This window comes from Rhinatrema bivittatum, chromosome 1, assembly GCF_901001135.1.
Source record: "Rhinatrema bivittatum chromosome 1, aRhiBiv1.1, whole genome shotgun sequence".
NCBI classification, from domain to species: domain Eukaryota; kingdom Metazoa; phylum Chordata; class Amphibia; order Gymnophiona; family Rhinatrematidae; genus Rhinatrema; species Rhinatrema bivittatum.
In genome coordinates this window covers 444,543,098-444,567,911 of record NC_042615.1, presented here as the reverse complement: position 1 = coordinate 444,567,911, position 24,814 = coordinate 444,543,098, and the positions used below count along the sequence as shown (strand labels likewise).

At 45.2% G+C, this 24,814-nt stretch overlaps 1 protein-coding gene across 1 annotated transcript in view; it reads left to right on the top strand.

The window, feature by feature from the left end:
• PLPPR1 (phospholipid phosphatase related 1) overlaps nt 1–24,814 on the top strand; it is a 329,852-nt gene that overhangs the window by 106,398 nt on the left and 198,640 nt on the right. Inside the window, exon 2 of the mRNA XM_029605105.1 lies at nt 1,071–1,178. Within this exon, the coding sequence (XP_029460965.1) occupies nt 1,116–1,178 (63 nt within the window). The 5' untranslated portion in view covers nt 1,071–1,115. The remainder of the gene's footprint in view (nt 1–1,070; nt 1,179–24,814) is intronic.

Below are 24,814 nucleotides of genomic sequence, written 5' to 3'. Positions count from 1 at the left end.
ATGTGTATACACAAAAGTTTACATTTTACATTATAAAAATAGTTTCCTGACCCATCTGGTCTGTCCAGAGAATTGATTTTGTTTGTTGTTGGTTTTCTTTCGTTTTCTTCATTTCAGTTTTTATATTCATTCATTTCTTTCTCCCCAGTCCCCTTTCTTCACTCTTCTTCTGTCCTCTCATTTCACACCTTCTCTCACTACACAGCCTGTCATTTTTCCTCCTCAATATGTCTTTTCTGTTGCCTGCCTCCACACTTCTAATATTCTATTCTCTGCATCCCTCTCTGCCCTGTTTGATCCATCCTGCAGTTTTTCCTTCCTCCTGTCTCTCAGTGCTCTGTCTCAAAGTTTCATCCCCTGCCTTTCCTCCAGCACTTAAATCTCCTTTCCCCACCCTCACCACTCAACTGCTTACTCCTATTTATCCACCCTCACCCATGTTTCCCCCATCCTAAACAGCCAAATCGTCATCCTTCCTGTCCTCTCCTCGCCTCACCCGACCAACAATTCATCCCTTCCATCCCCTGTCTTTTCAGGTGTCCCTTCCTCCATCCCCCATCTCTTATCCTTCCTCCCTCCCCATCACCGTTCCTCCTTCCCTCTCTTGTCTCTTAGCCCTTGTCCTCCCGGCTTTCCTCTCATCTCCCTGCTTCCTTCTCCCCAATCCCATTTCCAGGCCCTCCCACACCCTGTAGCTGTTGACAAGAGAGTGGTGCTTGAGACCACTTCAGCCTCTTCTGCCAGCCGGAACCAGGACCCTCTGATTGGGACACCGTAGAGATGTAAGGTGTCCCACAGACTTCAACACCAACAGTCTGATAGTGGCCGGCAGAAGAAGCTGATGTGCTAGGAAGTGCCAATTTCTGCCACCTGAAGGCTAAGGGGTGAGAGGGAGGATTATAAGGGAAAGAGGAGGAAGAGGAGGAACTTTTGGGGATCAGAGGCAACCTGGTTCTATGTTTGGTTAGGATAAAGGTGGCCCTAAACGCACACACTTACACACAAACACTGCATGATGACATCAATGATTGGCAATTGCACTTTACCTGTTTGCTTGTCTGTTATTTTAGGTTTGGAAAATTTTAAGCATCACAGCTCAAAAAGCTTGAGGAGAAATGGCTGTAGGGAGCAACACTCATCGAAGTTATTCCATCATCCCATGTTTCATATTTGTGGAGGTAAGACATATTTTCAGTACTGTTTGTTTTAACACTGAAGATTTTTACCACAGAGATAGTGTTAAGTCTAAAATTTGCTGAGCTATTTCTGGGACAAACTTTTAAATAATACTATTTATAGTTTATTTAGGGCCTATTTACTAAGTTGTGTTAGGTGTTTATTGCACATTAACAATGTTTAACATGCAAAAAAACATTCAATCCAGCAATAATGTGCAATATTTTAAATACTGTGGATATGGTAAGGGGCTGCTTTATATGCATAAGCTTTGCAAATGCATTGAAAGCAGCTCATTATTAGGTAATTTTATGCTAATAAAATAACATGGCTTGCCTCAAAAATGCAAGCTTTATTTTCCTGAAGGTTAGCTACAACTTAGGAGTTGTAGTTAACTTTCCCAGGGAGCATCAGGACACTAATGTGCATCCTGATGCTCCTGGGTTGGTGCTTAAAGGGCCAGAATGGCACAAAATAGCCTAACTTCAATGTGTGAAAGCCCCCCCCCCCCTCAGGGCCCTTATAAGACCCCCACCCACCCCACTGCCTCTAGAAAGGGCCCTCAAGTGAATACATTTGAAAAAATATTAGAAGATGTATATATGACGCCCTGCTTCCCTAAATAAATCCTTCTTTTCAATCCCCCCTCCCCCCGGGATCCATATACCAATCCCCACCCCAACAGTACTGGCAACCCCCTCCCCCCCCCCCCGGCATCTTCCGTCCCACCCTAGCCCACACCCCTGGGTGTACTTAGTGGTCTAGTAGGGTCGGAAGAATCCCATGGGCTCCGTTCTGTCTACTTGCACATGTTAAATGGCACCGGCTGACCGTCATGTCAAGTATGCCCCTATCACAGAATGGGGCAAACCACTAGATGACCAGATATGCCCGGGTGGGTGGGTTAGGATGGTCAGGGAGGTCAGGAAGGGGGTGGGTGCCAGCAGGGCCGGTGCTAGCTTTTTCTGCTGCCTTGTGCGAACTATTTCTGTGCTGTCCCGTCTCCCCTCCCCCCACCAAATTCCAATAATTAAAAACATGTTCTATTCCCCTAAAACAATTAAATATTTAAATAAAGTAGAAACATCAAATTACACCCAATAATTAAAACTAATAAGGATTAAAACATATCCTGCTCTCCATACCTGGGATCTTTTGATTTCCAGTCACCCTGAGATCGTTGTGGATTGGGGAAGGTAGGGCAGTAAAAATGTTATCCTCTCTCTCAAAAACTCGCACAATAATAACACATTCATTCTGTCACATACTCCCTCTTTCTCACATACACAGGCTCCCTCTCACTTACAGGTACATTATGTGTGTGTTTGTGCATGCTTGTGAGAGCCTGTGTGTGACACATAGACTGTCACAGGCACACAGACAAACACAAACACACACAGGCTCTCACACAGGCACATTCCCAGGCACAAATACTCTCACACAGACAAACATCCACACACTCTCACAAACACACCCACACTCTCACAGACATAGAGAGACTTTCTCTTGCTCACACACATGGCCTCCAGTTCTCTTTGTGCCATGGTGGGATGAGCTCCACCATGGCCCGCTGGCCTTCCTGCTTGCAGGGGGAGGGAGCAGAAACTGTGTGAGCCCACGGGTAAAGTTGTGAGCAGGGGGTGCGCGCACACCCACGGGAACACCGGCATCTCATTTTAAGCTGCTGAGCCGCCGATCCGCCAGCAGCCTTTCTCCTTCTTCTGCCGCCGGTGGGTTGGGCTCCACCGGCAGCCCTGTCACATCTCCTGTTGCTGCTAGTCCACCGCCCCCCCCCCACTCCGGGTGTGCTGCCCTGTGCAAATGCGCGGTATGCACACCCGGTCGCGCCGGGCCTGGGTGCCAACTACTGTTTAGGGGAGGGACTGAATTAATTCCAGCGAAAAGGTTTAGTTTGAAACAGGGTTTAAGTACGGAGTGGGGCATTACCATGACGTCTAATATTTTTCCAAATGTATTCACTTGAGCGCCGCCTTTAGACATGGCAGGGGATCTCAGAAGATCACTGGGGGGGGTCCTTTCACATATTGAGGGGAGTCTATATCAGGCTGTTGTGGTCTTTAAAGAAAGATGGCGGTCCCGGGTGACTTTTATTTGTATTCCCTGTGATATTTTTGCCCACGGAATTTTTCCGCTGGGGAAAATAGTGCTCGGTTTCGAAAGCTGCAGGACCCAGTGGGGAAAAATACTGTCCTTTAGTAACGGACCCCCCTTAGTTTGAGACCTGAGAGCCTTATTTCCCAAGCATTTGTCCTAGAGATGCATAATGGGAAAAACTCTTTGGTACATCAGGCCATAAGAGTAAGAAATATCTAGTTTTTTTAATTGATAGTAACAGCTGACATACTTTATTTATTGTTTTACCATTATGGAGTATTTTTAAAAGGTTGGTAAAATTTAGTGAAACAGAAAAAAAGATTTGTAATGAACATAAGTCACAGTTTGGGGAATTTGTATATATAAGGCTTCCTTCACAGAGGTTTTTCCCTTATTTTCTGTCCATAGGAAAATAGAATGGTGAAGCCTGTCTGCAGAGCCTAATTTACAATACACGTTTTCCCTATTCAGTGCTGGTGGAAAATAATCCTTATTGATTAAGGTCCATAGAGTATTAAACCAAGAAACTAAGAATAACAGTGGCATGCAGACTGTGTCAGTTTTACATGACATTTTACTTATTCTGTGACGTATTGGGCAAAATGCAGGCCATTGCTTTCATAAAGTCAGAGACTTCGGATTATATTAAAAGCCTGATTTACTAAGGCTTTGCTCCCCTTCTGTGTCCCTGGGGAAAAGATGTTTACTGAATCAGATGCCACATTACCGCAACCAATGTGTTAATATTATGAAAACTTTTACATGAATTTCTTACATGTCAGTCTCATGTCTTCCCTCAATTCTGAATTCTGAAATGGCATCAGCACATTGAGTGTAAGTAGAGTGGATTATTTAGGCATGCCAGATTTGACAATACTAACTAGAGATGGGGGCTTAAAAGTCATGTCCTAAGATTGTGATCATTAATTCCACTCCTAGTCAAGAATGTGTGATTGCAAGAATAAGAACACAAGAATTTAGGGAATAAATAGCCCCTGATCCCATCACAGACACTGCCATTTGTTTCTCATTTTTAAGGTTCTCCACCCTTCCTGGACAGAATTTGCTATCATCATTTTCCTGTCTATCCCTAACAATAAAACACACGTGAAGGTAGAGAGCAGGAAGTACTAAACAGTCCAAACACTTTTAAGTTAACGCACAAATTTGTTGTTTAATCTGAATTTGGACCTGAGTTGGACCTGAGTTGAGTGGTTGAAATTATGCACTGTACTCAGTCCCTCCTGACGCAGCGCTTAGCGAAACACGGTCCGTGTCGGGGTCCTGGTTGAAAACCACTGTGTCGCATTGACCGCTTTGGAGGAGTTTAAATTAAAGAACACATTTGTGCATTAACTTCAAAGTGTTTGGACTGTTTAATACTTCCTGCTCTCTACCTTCATGTGTGGTTAATATTTGGACAGCAGATTATCTCCTTTTCCTGCGTTGGATTTATCCCTAACAATAAAACACAAGTATGGGGGATTGGAAACAGTGATTGTGGTTCTCATTTCCTGTAAGACCACCATTTGTTAGGCTCAATTCTAATCACTTGAGAGTCCTTGTAATAATCTTTTATAAAAACAATGCTGGAGAATGGTTTTATGTTTTATTAAAATTTTACTAGCAATAGCGCTATTGCGCCATTTTGTAAATGCTGTTGAAACTATTGTTTTATTGATATATTTTATTGTGAACCACCATGATTGTCTACAAAATGAAGGTACATAAATATGAATAAATCAAATAAATGAATGAATGAATGAATGAATGAATGAATGGTTGGGCTCAGCAGGTCCTTATCACATAGGATGCACTGCTTGACTGGCTGATGTTCCTTTAATTCCTGTGTAGCAATGTAGTGTGCAGCAGTGCAGGTTTTCAGAATATCCTTAATATGCATGAGAAACATATCCATGCACAGCAAGTACTGCATGCAAATAAATCTCAGGGATATTCGTTAGAGATATCCTGAAAACATGACTGGCTGATCGGGGGTGAGGGAGGGGGAGCCAAGGACCGGTTTGAGCACCCTGTAGTACAGTAGCAATTGGCTCTTTACAGAGAACGTTTCCCTGTGGCACACAGAGGCATAGTTTATGTGGAAACAAAATCACGTTTGATGGTACTGCGTGCTAATTTAACTCATAGAGTTTACAAAATGCTTCTGGATGCTCTAGTATATGGGTGGCCAACTCGGGTCCTCAATAGCCACAAATAAGCCAGGTTTTCAGGATAAATAAATAAATAAATAAATATGTACAAAAAATATGCATACGATAGATTTGCATAAAATGGAGGCAGCGCATACAAATCTATCTCATACATATTCATTGTGGATATCCTGAAAACCAGGCTGGTATGCGGTTCTTGGAGGTGGTCACCTTTGCTCTCACAGAATGCTGGCAGATCACCTCTCCCCCTCCCACTTTCAGAACGTTAAATCTAGAAAAGTGCCAGGCACACCAAATACTGGCAAAAAAATGTTTAGCTCGGAGCCAATATTTTTAGTTCAGGCAGAGAACTTTTCAATCAAGTAGACTGGTTTGCTGGCAATTCGTCCTATGGACATTGGACACTCACCGCTCTTGTGAAGATGGAGCAGCAGGGACCAAAACATATTAATGCCAAGGAGATTCAACTCATTCTTAGCATGCTTACATCTATATAGTAGTACTATAGAAGTGATAAATAGCAGTAATTCACAGATGACCTCACTTACTGCCGTGGATGAAGGGAAGCACCTAAACAAGTTTTAAAAAATTGTTAGTAACCCCAGAGATGAAAGGTCTACATGTGATTTTAAAACCTTGCTTCTGTACTAACCTACAGATATTTAGTACCTAATTCACTAAGGATTTTTCCCAAAGATGCAAAATGGGAAAAAAGCCTTAATGAATCTAGTCCTTATTAGTAAGCATGATTTCTGATTTTCTACACAGAAACATGATTGCAGACATCAAGGCCAAAATATCGACCTGTAGAAGGCGTGAATGGTCCGATACCGTGAGGAGTTGCTCTCATACAGATCTATTTGCATAATATGCAAATGGATCCCCCTGCAACTTCTGCACAAAAAAATTAGCAAGAAATCGCTAGCATTTTCACAAAAAAACCCTTAAAAACACCTCCCTGAAATATTGCTAAGTTTTGCGATAAATTGTCCATTTGTGCTATTTTGAAGCACAAAGTGAAACTTCTGCAGAACTGCTAATGTGCTGATTTGCATGGCTTCTCAGTTCATTTGCAGTTTTGCATATATTTGTAAATGGGTTCATGTGATAACATGTCAGCAATCCTTGGCTGAGGTTACTGGAGGGCAGAGCAGTCTGAAATCTTGTATTATTTACACAAATCAAAAGCAGAAAAAGACCTGCATACTTCAGCAGCTTTTTAAATCAAAGTAACAGTAATCAAACATAGCTTATTGTCTGATTCCTCGTCCTGCTCTTTTATCCCCCTGCTCAGGGAAATGCCCTGTGTCCTGGAGCCGATTCAATAAGGTATTCTGGGTCTCTCCCTTATATACTCCTTGACAGTTCACAAAAGAAAAATAGCTTGCACAAAATCTCCAAATAGTGCACGCCATTATTCGCAAATGTGATAATGCACTCTGTTTGGTGTTTTTGTAAGTGCTGTAGCCTATGTGAACCTGTTGGCACTTTGGTACATCAGCCCGAAAGATTGTAAGGCCCATCTCAACTTCCTGCATTGCTAGGATTGCCAACTCTGACTTAAACTGTTCATCCCTTGCTGGAATGATTTTAAGGACTTAAGTGAATTTTAAAAGCCCGGTGTGCTCCAAAACCAGGAGGTACGTGGACAGGAATGGGCCAGCACACACCGAGCGGATTTTATAAGCCGCCTGTGCAGGCGTGTATCTCCCTGTGCATGCACAAATAAAAACCTTTAGAAAAATGGGGCAGGGCGTGGGCCTGATCTGGGTGAGCCATGGCATTCCGAGATTCACACTTGGAATTTGAGTGTCCATATGTAAGCGCGCTGGTGCATGCCAAGGACCTGTGCCACCTAACTTTATGTTTGCTATGGATGACTGTGAGTGTTAAAACAAAAATTTCTAAGCAAGTCAGAGGGGTTAACGGGGGCTAACAGGGGGGAAGGAATGCTGTTAATCTAGGGGGGTTTGGATGTCCTAACCGGGAAATGCAGCAATGGTGTTAGTATGCGTCCCTTATAAAAATGTCTCCTCTTGCGCGGTAAACACAGGATTTGCTTACACATGCACGCGACCATTTAAAATTGAGCACACTTGTATGCATGTATAGACTGTTTTATAACACGCGCGCATCTACCTGCGTATATTATAAAATGACCGCGTCCCTGGGCCCAGGCCGACGAATGCGAGCACATGGGTGCCCGCACGCCTGTTTAAAAGTCACCATGCTATTGAGGCTCATTTATTCTACAAAGATCATCATATTCATGGCTTTCTCTTAGCTTGCTCCCAGTAGAAAATAAGCCCCTGTTCTTATATGTAAGATTTCTCTTGCATATGTGGAGCTTGAATGTTTTACTTAAACAAAACAATCTTGAATAATCACTAATAATTTCATTATTTAAAGAAGTGATGAGAATTACTTTACTGCACATGTTATATTATCTCGCTGGATTTCCAGTCCCCAAATTCAGTCCTCGAGGGACTGGTTTTCAAGGCTTTCACCATGAATATGCCTGAAACACATTCACTCGCAAACCTGCTGAACCCAGTTTACTGAGGGGTCTCCAAATAACAAAAGCTTACTGTAAAGAATATCCCCTAATGAATGATTTGCACTGCACTGTAGCTATAGCGATCACCTCTAAAACGGGCATTCACTGCCGGTCAATAAACAAGCTGAAGTGCTGCCAAAAAGACTTGCACTTAGCATCAGTGATAATCAAAATGTGTTAGTGGGTGTCAAATCTTGTTCATCCGGGCCCTCAGTATGGATCTTCTAGCATAACAGATTTTTAAAACAGCTAAGACAGACGTGCAGCTAATGTTCAGAGCTGGAATTTATTATGATCAGTGCATATCTCTACTGTTCTTGATGACATCCCTCGATTGCCTGTATTTTGGCGTATGGATTCACTCAGTTTTAAGCATTTATAAGCCACTACGCTTGCCTAGGTCAACTGATAAAGGTCTATTGGATGACCCCTCCCTTAAATTAGCGCATTTAACTGAGACTCATGATTGGGTTTTTCAGTGGCAGGACCGCTATTGTGGAACTTACTTCCCTTTTCCTTAATGTCTGAACTTGAGCAGTTTAAAAAGGAGCTAAGACCTATTTGTTTCGCAAAGCTTTTGGCTTATTGGAGTAAACCTTGATGTATGGCAATGTATTACAGCTGTTCGTTGTGTGGGGGCAATATCATCCTTGTGTCTTGATGTTTTTGTTGTTTTCAAATGTTTTTATGAGTTTTATGTTTGTATGTTATATTTCTTTTATGAATGTTGCTTGTACACTGCTTCAATCCTTTTTGTAAAATGCAGGTCATAAATCTATTAAATCAGTAAAATACAATAAATAAATATTAACGTGACTGCGATTCAAACATTGGTAGGCTGGCTCAGAGAATGATAAAGCTCGGTGCCCCTGCAACAGTGCTACAAGGCAGCGCCAGTTACCTCCACTAGCAATCACAGATGTGTGAACTCTCACAGAGTAATCAGTTGGCAAGAGCCCTGAAGGACACACTTAAAGTTGCCCCGTCACTTTTGCAAGATGGTGAAAGGGTAATTAAAGACAGTGCTAGCAAGATCAGACAGAAAGCCTTGCCCTCTGGGTACTGTGCAGCAAATATTGACATGAAAAATAGTGACACTCAGCTTGTATCAATTAAAAATTTCACTGGCATTTTTGAAAACATTTTCAGCATAATTCTAGCAACTACCTTAGAGGAGGCCTTGTTGGAGAGATAATCACACATTGTTTCACACTTATTGGCCTTGAATATCTGTTCACATATCACAGCTTAACCCGCAGTCTGAACCAGCCAGAACTCTGCACATCATATGCTTTGTGACTGCTCTCAGGGATTCCAGGAATACAGTGGCTACAAGAACTGCAGACATGATGATCAGACTGTAACATTTTTAACTGATGAAGGGTGGGTATTGCTACTTTTTCTTGCACTGAATAAAAAGTGAACATGGTGCTTGGAAATGCAGTTGAAACAGAATGCCAACGTTTTCATTCATCCACAGAAAAGTTACAGCTTGGGCAGTGGCAGTGCCTGCTCTCCAACACTGCTCTCCTAACCTGCTTCAACCCTGCACTGGAGAGACCATCTTTAAAAGGCGAGAGAGCAATTCTGTGGGACCCTCTAGTGAGGCTGCCAATTTCTGCCAAACCCTTCTAGTATTTTTTTAGTGCTTGATGCATATCTGTGGGGGAACAGGGCTGAGAACGTCCATTCATTTCACTTAAGCACTCAACAACTTTTGGATTACCTATAGCTCTTGATCACTACTGAATTGACCTGGATTTCATCCAGCTACATAAAGGTGAAAGACTCTGTAACCTAACTTGTACCAGTCCTCTAAGCCATCCAATTCCTCTATGTGAAATAGCACAAGTGGCCTGTAACTCCCCAATCACACCCTGGACTCTGACTTTTTGTATATAAACTTTATTTGCAAAAGTGGTTTACCTTCAGCCACAAACACACTCGACATTTATCTTCAGTATTCACTATCCACTTCTTAGCATTTACTTTCAGTGTTCACATTCATTCCTTCCCTTGCATGTTCACCTTCTTTCAGGAGCTGCCTTCTCTGGGAAATCCAGAGCCTCTCTGTTCCCATCTGGGCCCAAACTCTTGTTCCTGCTCTCTGTGGATCTGCCCACTGAACTACCTATGGCCTAGATTTTCTAACCTACCACGGCGTCGTGAATCGCACGGTACAGGGGGGGCGGGGGTGAAGTGGGGGGCGGGCCTGGAAAGCCAGCAGCGATCGCACCTCAGCGGTGCGATAGCTGCTGGCTTTCGCACCCAATAGCGCCATCATAAAAGGTGGTGCTATTGGGCGCGAAATAGGCAGCAAAAAGGCTCCTTATCTTTTCGCCGTCCACGCCGTCTTCGCGGCTTCTGCCCCGGTGCCGCCCCAACTCCTCCTGTTCCGGTCTTGATGCTGCCCCTTTTTAGTGGATCGCACGCGAAAAGTCCCTTTTCGCGTGCGATCGCTTTGAAAAATGACTCCCTTTGTCTCTAGTTTTTAAGGTGGATCAGGCAAGATGCCTGGTCCAGTACTGGAAAGGGAGGTTTTCCAGGAACACTCCTTCGTACCCTGCTAAATTCACAGTCAGGTACAAGTACCCATGGGGGAATTCTGCGCACAAAAACTGAAAATTCTGCAAAATTCTGCAAACTTTATATTGGTCAAAATAACACAATTTACATGACAGTTTAAGTAATTACATTTGAAATTATTATAGAAAAAAGTTATTACTTAAAGTTGCAGAATTTTAAATATTTTGAGCAGAATTTCCCTAGAAATTCACTGTAAGAGTGTCCTTTCCACATACACACACCCTCACTCTCTGGCACACACACACACACGTCCCCTCATACAGGGACCTCTCTCTTGCATACACACCCACACAATCTCCCTTTCTCTCTCACACATACATCCTAACACAGGCTACGTATGTCTCTCTCTCACGCACCCCTTCACACAGGCTCTGTCTCACACATACACAAACCCTTCACATAGGCTAGCACCCTCACATACACACAATCCCTTTTTCATACACACGAGCTCCCAATCTCTCACACACATACACACTCCTTCACAATCTCCTCATATAGGCTCCCTCTCTCTGAAACCCACACTGAAACATCCCCCCAGCCTGTCTCTCTTACCTCCCATGCTCTCTGTCACACCCTCCTGCTCTTTGTCACCCTCTCCTCATGTAGGCTCCCTCTCTGAAACCCACCCTCAAGCATCACCCCCCACTCCCCCTCTTACCAACCAAGCTGTCTCTCACCCTCCCCCATACCCTCTCCTCTCTCACTCACACATTCTCTCTTACCGGCATCCCCCTCCCCTCATATAGGCTCCCTCTCTCTGAAACCCACACTCAAGCATCCTCCCACCCACCCTCTCTTACCTCCCATGCTCTCTCACACACCCTCCTTCTCTCTCTCACCCTCCCCACCCCCTCTTACCAACCATGCTCTCTGTCACCCTGCCTTCTCTCACACACACATTCTCTCTCACCGGCATCCCCCCATGCTCTCTCTCACATCCTCCTGCTCTCTCTCACCCTCCCCTCCCCTCTCTGACACACATTCTCTGTCACCGGCATGCCGCAGGACGCGCTCCATTCGTGGCAAAGATGAAGGCCCGGCGCGCCGTTCGCAGCGAAAAGGGAAGGCCCCCGTGTGCTGTGGGACACTCTCCATTTGCGGCGAAGATGAAGGCCCGGTGCGCCGTTTGCGGCACACAGGGCCTTCCATTTTCGCCTTGAGCGGAGCACAGTCCCTTTACGGCACACGGGGGCCTTCCCTTTTCGCCGTGAATGGCGTGCCGGGCCTTCAACTTCACCGCGAATGCAGCGTGTGCCGCAGGACGCACTCCGTTTGCAGCATGCCGGGGTCTCCTCTGCTATCATCTGTGCAGAATTTGGCAATTCTGCACAGGAGGGGAATTCTGCGCAAATTCTGTGTTCCGCAGTGGCGCAGAATTCCCCCAGGAGTAGGTACAGGTTTCTTTGAAGGACAGCTCTTTTTTTCCGAAAATGTATATGTTGTCTCCATACAGTACCCTTCAGATAGTTGTACAATCATATTTTAATTTAAAAATAATGATGTTACTGCACCAACAAAACCCAGTCCTTTAAAACAGAGCAAGTTTTCTGTTGTCAGTGTTGCGGTCCCGGTCGCCAGGCTAGCGACCGGGTCCTTACCTTTCTGCCGGCTCCCCCGGGGCTGCCGCGATCCGCCGCGTCTGGGGCCTGTAGGGCCGCATGGCAGCGTCTCTCTCCACGTGGAGACGCCGCCGAAGGCCGAGCCTGACTCCTCCCTCTGCCTGGGCACGCGCGCGCGCGAGGAGGGGGCTCTTAAAGGTCCAGCACCCGGAAGTGCTGAAACGCCCCGTTCCTGACGTCAGATGCTGGCTGGCTATTTAAACCAGCGTCTGACTGCCTTACCTTGCCTTTGCAACGTGGTCGCTCCTTGAGTGGTTAGTTGCCTTGTTCCTGCTTGTTCCAGCCGTGCCTTGCTTCCAGCTCTGGTTCCTGCTTGTTCCAGCCGTGCCTTGCTTCCAGCTCTGGTTCCTGCTTGTTCCAGCCGTGCCTTGCTTCCAGCTCTGGTTCCTGCTTGTTCCAGCCGTGCCTAGCTTCCAGCTCAGGTTCCAGCTCGTTCCTGCTGCGCCTTGACTCCAGCTCCGACTTCACGATTCTCCTTGTCTTCAGCCAGCCACGACCCTCGGACTTCTTCACGATTCTCCTTGCCTTCAGCCAGCCACGACCCTCGGACTTCTTCACGATTCTCCTTGCCTTCAGCCAGCCACGATCCTCGGACTTCTTCACGATTCTCCTTGCCTTCAGCCAGCCACAATCCTCGGACTTCTTCATGATTCTCCTTACCCTCAGCCAGCTACGATCCTCGGATTTCTTCACGATTCTCCTAAGTCCCAGCGACTCGGACCCCTACGGGCCCCTCCTGGGGGGGTCTCGGGTTTCCAGGGTGAAGACGTCATCCTTCAGCTCCAGCTAAGCTCCGCCTCCCGGCTCATTACCAACTGTGGACGTCGTCCATATCAGCTGGCCCAAGGGTCCACTATTGACTTTCTTCACAACATAACAGTCAGTGACAATACTCTTTGTGTCTGTGGCACCAATGAGCGGAGGGGAGGTTTGAGCTACTGAACTGAGGTCACCCAGTGAAAGGTGGACAGAGAAACACAAATTGACAGTCTTCAGGTTTTAAAGCTATGTGCTGTAATCACTACATTGGTCACCCATCCCTTAGGCACTGCCCTTTGTGTATTTATAAGCAAGTCTTGACAGCGTACAAGAGGAAGTTGCTCAAAAGGAAAAGTAGATGGCAGAGCAGGTGCAATTGAGATGAGCTGTTAGGAATTAGAGTAGAGGCTCTGATTTGAGGAAATTTATTGAGTGACAAGGAGGCTCTGCCTGGGCTGATGATCCAGAGTGGAGCAAATACAACTTCTTTTAACCAGCAACTCCCTCTTCATTTCCTCCCCTTTTCCCTCAGCTGATGAGTAAGCATCTCCCACCCTCCTTTCCCCTTTATGGTTTTTCCAGTTATTAGTATTAATATCACAGATAACCCAAGCCGAAGTTAAGTGTGATGTGCAAAACCGGTTGGGTTTATGGGGTTGTACCATTGGGACTGATGTTCAGGTAAACAAGATGGGCTGCTCACGGTTGAGCTGCAGGCCTCTCCTGTTGAGTCGTGACAGGTTTGGCATGCAGCGGTGGTCTTACTGGGTTTCTTCAGAAGCCTTGGTGAGCTGTTGGCAAAATGCTGCTGGGATGTGGCAATTGTCTGCTCAAGATGGGGGATGGGGATAAGGGTTGGGGATTGGTGTTTATAAGAAGTTAACGTGGGGTCAATATTCAGCAGGATGTTTAGTGTAGCCGGATAACTTGTCCCTTATATTCAGCGGGATAAACGTTCCGCTGATGAATATACTTGCTTAAAGTTATTCGACTAACCATAGCTGAATAACTTTAAACATAACCAGGTTTTCTTTTTGAATAGCACCGATTATGTTTAAAGTTTTTCGGCTATAGGTAGCCATATAACTTTGGACTTAACTGGATATAATGCCGAAATGCGTGCGTTAAACAGTGCAATGCGCACTAGTATGCAAATGTCACATTTGCTATGCAAATGGGAGGAGGTTGTGGTAATGAGCAGTTCCTAATGTGGAATGTGGTAGAATAACACCCAGCAACATGGGTTTTATCGCCAGAAATAACTACATTTTTTATCAGTGTGTTGTGCCTGCGTTAGCTATGCATGACCGGGGAAAAGATTTTTCTTGCACATTTCGTTTGGGATTGGGAGAGAGGAAGAGAGAGAGCGAGAGAGAGAGAGGTATGTCACTATTTATACCACTGTAAGAGGGGGCACTTTTAACACAGTGTGGGATTTGGGGGGTGGGGGGGTTACATACACAGTAGGAGGTACGAACAGCAAAGTTGACATCACTGAAGATTTTCTGCTTTTTGAATCAATGACATGTACAAGAGAAGTTGATTTGTACAAATCACTCTCTACAGGTAGAGGCTATCCAAATGGCAGATGAAATTTAATGTGGATAAGTGCAAGGTGATGCATATAGGGAAAAATAACCAATGCTATAATTACATAATGTTGGGTTCCATATTAGGTGCTACCACCCAAGAAAGAGATCTAGGTGTCATAGTGGATAACACATTGAAATCGTCGATTCAGTGTGCTGCGGCAGTCAAAAAAGCAAACAGAATGTTGGGAATTATTAGAAAGGGAATGGTGAATAAAACGGAAAATGTCATAATGCCTCTGTATCGCTCCATGGTGAGACCGCACCTTGAATACTGTGTACAATTCTGGTTGCCGCATCTCAAAAAAGATATAATTGCGATGGAGAAGGTACAGAGAAGGGCTACCAAAATGATAAGGGGAATGGAACAACTCCCCTATGAGGAAAGACTAAAGAGGTTAGGACTTTTCAGCTTGGAGAAGAGACGACTGAGGGGGGATATGATAGAGGTGTTTAAAATCATGAGAGGTCTAGAACGGGTAGATGTGAATCGGTTATTTACTCTTTCGGATAGTAGAAAGACTAGGGGGCACTACATGAAGTTAGCATGGGGCACATTTAAAACTAATCGGAGAAAGTTCTTTTTTACTCAATGCACAATTAACTCTGGAATTTGTTGCCAGAGGATGTGTTTAGTGCAGTTAGTATAGCTGTGTTTAAAAAAGGATTGGATAAGTTCTTGGAGGAGAAGTCCATTACCTGCTATTAAGTTCACTTAGAGAATAGCCACTGCCATTAGCAATGGTAACATGGAATACACTTTTTTTGGGTACTTGCCAGGTTCTTATGGCTTGGATTGGCCACTGTTGGAACCAGGATGCTGGGCTTGATGGACCCTTGGTCTGACCCAGTATGGCATTTTCTTATGTTCTTATGTTCTATCAATGCCATCTTTGAAAGTAAGAATGTAACATGGCACAGTTTTTAAAAGGAGATTTTTTTTAAGCTGATGCATCATTGTACCTTTAGTGCAAATTTTAGTTGGAATAAATTGCTTGCACTCCTTGTACTCAGTCACAGCGGATTGGACAGAAACTGGCTAACTATGATGCAAGTGGTTCAGTGCCTGTCTGAAAGGATACTCTAGAGTTCCACAAACATTGGTTTTGGTTTCAATTCTGTTTGATATTTTCATTAACGTGAATGAGAGAGTGGATAATATGTTTTTAAAATTTGCAAATAACGCTAAGCAGATAACTTTAAAAGACCTGGCCTGCACCCATACATGCGTGTATATGGTCATGCACAGATCTACCCCAGTATTTTATATCCCATGTTTATCATATACGCACAGCTTATAAAATACACGAAATTCTTCTCCGTGACATTTGGATATATGTAAAACTTATGCGTGAATAGATATTCAAATTAGCTGGACAAGTCTAAAAATTGCTATTTATACAGCTGTCAGGGTCAATTATCAAAATGTGTTAGGGTCCTAATGCATGTTAAATGGAGTCTAACGTGCGTTGAGTGCGCAATAAATATCACTAAGCAAGCTAGCATGCAAATTTTATTTTGAGTATGCATGTGGGAGGAGTTAATGGAAATTAGGGTCTTCTACCACATTCTGCAATAGAGTAACATACAATAATGCAGGATTTGATGTCCGAAATAACTACTTCTTTTTTTTTTGTGTGTTAGAGGGGGAAAAAAGTTTGTATTGTACAACTGCAGCCATTATCACAGTTTGAGCATATTATTGCGCACAATTAAAAAAAAAAAAGCCATCAGACACACCTAACACGGCCTCCTGGGCCAATAAAAAACATCTTTTCTAACCTGGCCTGCTTCCTAATCCTATCATGTTGTGGCAAGTTTACTTGTTGGGGGATAGTGGCAGCTTCAAGATGCTCATCGCAGACAAGAATAAGAGCAAGAACAACCACAAGAACAGGCAAGGGAAGTTCCAACCCCTCCTAGGGAAGTCCCTGCACCAAAGCCTGAGCCACTGGCCCCACAGGGAGAGGGTCATGGGCCACCGCAGCACTTGACACGCAGGTGAGCATGGCGGAGGATACAGGAAGTGCATCTTTCCTCCATGAGCGTCATTGCTGGGCATGCCAGAGGATTATGTGATTAGCAGGTATCGCCTCAGCTCTCAGGCTATCCTGGAATTATATGAAGAAATCCAAGGGGATCTGGATCTGTTCACAGAAAGGTCCCATGCTATAAAGGGGCTCACCAAACTATTGGCTACCCTGCATTTTCTGGCACCTGGCTCCTTCCAGATGACAGTAGGGGTCATTGGGGGAATGTCCAAAACCACTTTTTCGCACAGTCTGGGCCAGGTCATAACAGCTATGTCTGTTCACATTAATCGCTAATTAGCATTTCTTCAGGAAAGGCAGGACTTGATGAAATTGAAGAGAGGCCTTTATGCCATAGCTCGCTTTCCCAATGTTCTGAGAGCTATCGACTGCACTCACGTGGCCATCATCCCACCCCATGACAGGGAGGAGATCTTCTGCAACAGAAAGCTCTTCCGCTCCATCAATGTGCAAGTAGTATGTGATGCTCGACGTGGTGCATCCTCGATGTGATGGCCAGGAATCCTGGAGCCACGCATGATTCCTTTATTCTTAGGCAATTGGGCCTCTTTGAAAATTTAGAGGATGGCCTCTACAGTGATGGTTGGCTCCTCTTCTAACAACAAAAGAACGCTGAGACCTGTATGGTCCGTCGAGGCATTTATATGGCCATTTTGGCCTGTTAGACCAACAGAATCAATTCCCTAGAATGGACCCCTGATGAAGCTTTTTACCAAGCAAAACAACGGCGGTGTCGGGTGTTGTTTGAGATATATAACCATCAGGAATTGGGAACTGTTATAAGAATTTTGAGAAATTTTATTCAGCACATATCAGTACACAATTGGGCACACTATAAAAAGAAACAAGGTGGTTGATTGAATAGACCGGGCAGGTCATTGAAAGTGGAACACGCTGTCTGGCTTGCTGACACCTTAGAAAATATTTAAAATAAGATTTGAAAAATGTAATAATTATTGTTCTCATTAGTAGCCTTTGTTTTTCAATGGATTTGTTTGGTTCCCCCCCCCCCTTTTTTTTTTTTTTTGAGTGGCTCATAGGTAAGAGATGCTTCTTTCTCTATTCCCTCTCTGGCTATGTGTTTGCAGCAAATGGCACAGACATGGGGGGGGGGGGGGGGCGCGGGGGGAACTATGGGAGATGTAATAGTATCATGGACATGACAAGTGGCTTGTACAGTTAGGTCTGCACACCATTGTGCCGGGGCCTGGCTTTCTCTCCCCATGCTCGAGAGGCCTGCTAATCTTGTGAGGCCAAACAATGCGCTTGCCATACATCTTTGTGTATGAGCAGCCACTACACACTTTCTAAGGGTTCATTTTAAACATTAGACTTTTCAGATCCTCCCATTTGCTGCAGTTGAAATCTCATGTTAATTGCAACCTTTAAGTGTCCCCACTGCTGGTACTCCCAGATCAGGTGTGCCCTGTTAGTGATGGGTCAACCAGGATGCCAGGCACGGCTTATCTTGCCCATCATACAGGTAAACAGGAAGCTGCAGCTTGTGCATTTTGGGGTCTAGCATATTTACTGTGTCAGGCGAGTCAATTTTGTATCTCTGGATGACATACTGCAGAGCAGCCAGGGACTTGCACATTCAGACCACGAGGTAGAAGTTTTTCTGCTAGAACAGGTGTGGCAGCTCTGATGTACTGCTTCAGGGTTTGATGACTGCTACGAATGAGTAGCCTTAGCTTGATTGTGAGAGGCAGCCACACATTTGGTGGAATCCCTAGATGCAGTTTTCTAGTCTGGAAGATCTGACACAGATTAAGCTCGTGCTATAGTGTTCATAGAGTGTCACAGAAAAAGGTGGCATGGACTAGGGTAGGGAATCTGCTTTTAAGGTTCATGCTAACCTAGAGGTTAGCTTCTACTGTCTTATAGCATGCTGTGGGTTGCCAGCCATATCTCAAAGTGGCAGTGGTGTGAATGATGCACCCATTTTGTCTTTGCCGCAGGAGGACCTGACTTCTCACCCCCCCCCCCCCCCCCCCCGTTGCTATTCCCAACACATCAGCAGAGACGAGGTACAACAAGGCCTTATATTCTACCCACTGTATCATAGAATGCATCTTCAGAGTTCTAAAAAAGTTTTGTCCAAATTTTGCTATTTGGGCAAAACAGGGGGGAGCTTTAATGTATGCCTCACCCAGAGTAGCAGATATAGTGCTGCTCTGCTCTGTATTCCATAAAATCTCTGTATGCCATGGGACACCAATGGAGTTTATTCCTGATCTACCCCAGAATCTCCCGTGTGCACCGGAAGATGCTGAGAACACCATGCTGAGTGACAGCCAGCTTCGGCAAAGCCTCATAGAATGCTACTTTGCCTGTTAGGTCACAACTACCTCTTCCCCTTCGATGGAAGGGAGACCAGTAGAGTGTTTGCAGCTGCTCTCCTCTCTATCATCTTTCTTTTACTGACTGGTCCTCTGTCTAGGTCACTGTGTAACAGAAAGCTCATACTGGGCTGGAACCACGCCCGCAGCCCCTCCCCCGGAATGCCCCTGATGACGCACCAGCCGCAACACCCCCCCCCCTGACATGCCCCCGACACACACCCCCAGGAAAGCCCCGGGACTTACGCATGTCCCGGGGCTTGTGTGCGCCGCCGAGCCTATGCAAGATAGGTTCGGCACGCACAGGGGGTGGAAGGGACAGCTTTTCGGGGGTTACTCGCATATCTTATGCGCATAACCCTTTGAAAATCTGCCCCTAAATGTTAGCCCTCCCCTGATTGCCCCTAGACCACCCCTTTTTAATCGTATATATTTCTGCATGAATCCAATTTATGCGTGTATTTTTATGGTTTATAAAATAGCATACACGCAAGTACATTCTATTTACACACATATATGCTCATTTTTATATGCGTGACATTTTGAAAATCCACCTTTCAATTGGGAGGTGTGGAAAACAGGCTTTAAACTTCAAAATGGTCAACAGCTTAGACAAATGGCCAGAAATAAATAGGATGCAAATCAACATGGGATGATGTTTATGAAAGCAAAATTAAATCCATTAGAACAAATCAGGAAATGACTAATTAAGCAGTAGTAATGTAGAGAAGGATCGGAGTATTAAATGGGCCAAAAATGGATTGTGAGTGAATTGTTATAAAAAAATAAAAAAGCTAATACTATATTATGATGTCTTAACAGGAAAAACAGGTAAAATAATTTGCCTTTTTTAATTAACATTGGTAAGGTATTTTTAGAAGCATTAAGCCTAAGTTGGCCCCACACTTCAGGACAGATGAAAAAAATTAAAACAAATCAAGAAAAATAAGAGATATAGATAATGATTCCTAGGGTAAAGGTTGAAAGTGCTAGATTTTTGCAGTCTAAAAGACTAAGGAGTGATTTGAAAGTATTCACAATAATGAGTGAGGACTGGGAAGACGATAGATATGAAAAGTAGTAATAGGCATATTGCATCAGGAGAGGCTGAGGTTAGACCTTAAGAAAACAGTTAACCGCAAGGACAATTAATCACTGGAACAAGTTGCCAAGAGAAGTAGTAGATTCTGTAACTGGACATTATTAAGAACAGGTTAGACAAAGAGCTGGTCTTGGATGATTAAAGTGCAGAAGATCCTGTCATGACCCTTTTAGCCTTGCCTTTCTATGATTCTATCACATCCTGTTACATACATTTAGGAGCCAATATTTAAAGCCATTTAGCTGGTTAACATCGGAGTTATGTGTTGCGCTGATGGTGGACCCTTGACCCGAGGTGGGGTTGACGCTACCCACAGAGCAAGCCCTACAGGTCTCCACCGTCGGGAGGCGGAGCAGGCTAGGAGACGGAGGCCGACTGGAGCTTAGCCAATACCAGCCCATGTTCCCCTTAGGTTGAGCCCTTGGATTCCAGGGCCTGCTGGACTTAGACGGGCCTCCATGTGATGACTCCAAGTTGGTGTAGACAAGGGTACGCCAGGAACCAGCAGAGGTATTGGAGGGCCAAGGACAGTCCGGACAAGGCAGGGTTCAAAAGACCCAGACGCCAACAGGAACAGGGGTGAGCAAGGGGCGTCCAGGAAAAGATAGGCCAAAGCCTGAGAGGCCAGGACCTTGGGATATCAAGGAAAGTCCAAGGCAAGCTGGAGTCAGGGCAGGCGGCAGGATGGCGAGGTACCAGAAGCAGAGCTGAGGTCAGAGCCAGGAGATCAGTTCAAGTGTAGTCCAGATGAAGCAGGGGTCAATACCAGAGAATCAGTCCAAGCGTAGTCCAGGCGAAGCAGGGGTCAATACCAGTCTGAGGGTACAAAGAGCAGACGAAGGAACAAACAGGAACAGGAACCAGGAATAATGACAGAAACGATGACAGGAACGGGAACCAGGAATGAGCAAAGAGCACACGAGTAATCATGGAGACCTGTTGCCAAGGCAGGGAACAAGTGGCTGGGCCCTGCCTTTTATACAGAGGCCCAGTGATGTCATCATCCCGGGCTGCAGGCTACTTTCCTGCCATGGCCCCTTTAAGAGTGCGCAAGTCGCACGTGTGCGTGCCTAAGCCAAGGCCCAGAGGAAGCAGGGCGGTGGCGTCACTCCGCGGCCTGCGTGGGGAGACCCGCCGGGCGCAGGGAGGAACCGCGCAGGAGTCAGAAGTGGCAGAGATGACTGCAGGTGCTCGGGGATGGAGGCGGCTGCCCACCGCCACTCGCGAAGGTGAACTGGAGCTGGCAGCTGGATTAGTGGGGTGAGTAGGCCTGGGCGTGGGCCTTGCACGGCTGGGACACATAACATTATGCAGCTAGATTGGTGTATTTGAAAATGTGTTGCTGATTGACTACATTTATGGCTTGATTTTCAAAGTACAAATACATAGAAAAACCTCATCCTTTGTGTGAGTAAATTACAAATAACTAAAAATAATAATAAACATACAAAGAAAACTCTTGTCCTCTGGGCAGTAAATTGCAAAGAATTAAAAAACTTACTTGTGTGCTTTTAAAATTATTTTTGATTTTCAAAGTGATTTATGTGCACAAAACCCTCTTTTATGTGTAAAAGTGGCACTTTATGTGCACTAAAATCCTTCTTATATCATGAGTAAAGTTACATGCACGAAAATGTGGGCATAAATGGGAGTAAATATGTGATTTCAGCCTAACCCCTGTTATTGCATTGGCTGCTTAACCTGTAACCCTGAATGCCACAGCAGCAAGCTTAAATATACTGATAAAGTTTTGGCTGGCCAGTTTTAAGCCTCTTTTCAGCCCCAAACTCACTAGCTGAGTCGGGAGCTCAGGGACCTTTTGAACGATTTTCTTCTTCAAATGTATTATGAAACTATTTACTGTGCATGATTGTATGTGCTTTTCACACTATATAATACTGAAGATATTTCTGAAATGATGAAATGGTCTCTTATGATTTGTAAATGATTGTGATGGTAGCATAATTTATCCTGCAGGCATTAGAATTCTGCTTTGTCTCTCACTTAACTTGCATTAATTAGTAACCAGGTTTTATATTAGAAGCCATACTTCATGACTCACAATCCACCGTATCATCATCAAAACCATAAAAGCACAAGTCTTCAATTAGTAGACAAAGGCTCAGATGTGCTTAGGTGTTTTTACCATTGTGCATCTTAGTTCATTTCGCCTTAAATTCATTTTGTCAAGCAATAATCATCGCTATCATTCCTATTGGAATAGTTAAATATTAGCTATGCGATTTGATTTAAAAGAAGGAAAAAGATCCTTCTATTCAGTAGTCTGTTCCATTGTTTTAAGATAAAATTGTACCCTCTCTGAGATGCAAGTTTCCAAAAATATATTTAGTAAGAAAGGATACTCGCCTGCTCAGAAAGGCATTTACAGACAATTTACCAAAAAACTGGAATCCTATCGCAACTCACCTGGATTACTATTTAGTCAAAAACACACAGTGCTAATATGGCAAACAATAATAATATATGTTTCACCACACTCCTACCAAAAATAAAAGCAAGACCCAAAATAAGGTAAAACATACAAAAAACATACATTATAAAAAATATCATATTTTTCCCAGTCCCTAAAAATTTTATCTGGCTCCTAACTTTTCTAAATATTTTCTAACCCATGCCTGTGATAGACTGTAGTTACTGTCAGCTGGTGAAATGTTCTGCCCTCGTACTGGGTCACCTTCCAACCCTTGTGACCTGTAATCTGTCCACTATGGGGCCCTTTGTGCAACTCATGGGCACACAAGTGAGCAGGCAGGTGCATGAGCACATCGCAGGCCCTGACAGACAGACTGACCCCACTGCTGAGAGCCTAAGGGGCAGATTTTAAAACTTATGCGCGGGCGTAGATTTGTTCGCGCAACCCGGCGTGAACACATCTACGCCCGATTTTATATCATGCGCGCGCTGCTGCACGCATGTTATAAAATCCAGGCTTGGCGCGTGCAAGGGGGTGCACACGTGCACCTTGCGTGCACCGAGCCCGAGGGGAGCCCCGATGGCTGTCCCCATTCCCTCCAAGGCCGCTCCGAAATCGGAGCGGCCTTGGAGGGAACTTTTATCCAGCCCCCCCCCCCACCTTCCCCTCCTTTCCCCTATCTAACCCACCCCCCAGCCCTACCTAAATCCCCCCCACCTTATTTTATTTCTTGTATCTTGCGCGCGCCAGCCAGCTGCCGGCACGCGAACCTCCGGCACGGCCGGAACGGAGGAGGACTCGGGACACACCCCCGGACCACCATCATAGCCCCCTGGACTCGCCCCCAGACCGCCCCTGACCCCGGACATACCCCCAAGCCCACCCCCGGCCCGCCCGCTTTTGAAAGGCCCGGGAAATACACGCGTCCCGGGGCTTGCTCGCACTGCCGAGCCTATGCAAAATAGGCTCAGTGCGCGCAGGGGCAGATTTTCTCAGGTTATGCGCGTAAGTTACACACGTAGCCTTTGAAAATCTGCCCCTAAGTGCATTAGAGAGAGAGAGAGAGAGCACGGAAGATGCTGGTTCACTCAACACTTTTTAATAAGAGCTCAAGCCTTCAAAAATAAAGAGGCTGTAATTATCACCCAAGGTTCACACTTTCTTCAAAGCTCCTGACCAAAAATGGATGCTTGGTTTATTAGACAGTTGTAAAGCACAACCTTGCTTTATACAGATATCAGGTGAAGAAGAAAATATAAGGTCAAGTTATAGATTTTTAGTCCCACATACAAAACAGTTATTGCAGGTAACTACTTTTAATCATTTCTTAGCCTTACTCATAGTGCATGGGGGGTGAATGGAGAAATGAGAGGGAGAGAACACTGATAACTCACTGACAGGCTGATACAGTAAAGTGCGGCCACGGTTACCCTGTTTTTAACCCGCTTTCTACGCACATTTTGGACGCGTATGTCTAACCCGCGATTCATATCCGGTTTTATGCGTCCTTACCACTTACTGAAATTGACGCGTATCCCTTTCTGCCCACCGCATGTATATGATATGTTAATGATCGGATTAGCTATTCCCTCTGATACAGTAACGTGCGCCCAGATTAACGCCTTTTTAACCAGCTATTTTGCCGCGTCTTTAACCTGCAAATTTTAGGGATGTGAATCGTTTTTTGACGATTTAAAATATCGTCCGATATATTTTAAATCGTCAAAAATCGTTAGAGCCACGATACAATAACAATTCCCCCGATTTATCGTCAAAAAATCGTAAATCGGGGGAAGGGGGAGGGGAAGGGGGAGGGCGGGAAAACCGGCACACTAAAACACCCTAAAACCCACCCGACCCTTTAAAATAAATCCCCCACCCTCCCGAACCCCCCCAAAATGCCTTAAATTACCTGGGGGTCCAGCGGGGGTCCGGAACGACCTCCTGCAATCGAATCGTGTTGTCTACGGCCGGCGCCATTTTGCGCCGCCATTTTGCAAAATGGCGGCGCAAAATGGCGCCGGCTGAAGACAACACAATTCGACTGCAGGAGGTCGTTCCGGACCCCCGCTGGACTTTTGGCAAGTCTTGTGGGGGTCAGGAAGCCCCCCAAGCTGGCCAAAAGTCCCTGGGGTCCGGGAGCGATCTGCTGCCGCGAATCGTTTTTCCGCGATTCGCGGCAGCAGATCGCTCCTGGACCCCAGGGACTTTTGGCCAGCTTGGGGGGGGCCTCCTGACCCCCACAAGACTTGCCAAAAGTCCAGCGGGGGTCCGGAATGACCTCCTGCAATCGATCTCATGCCGGCGCCA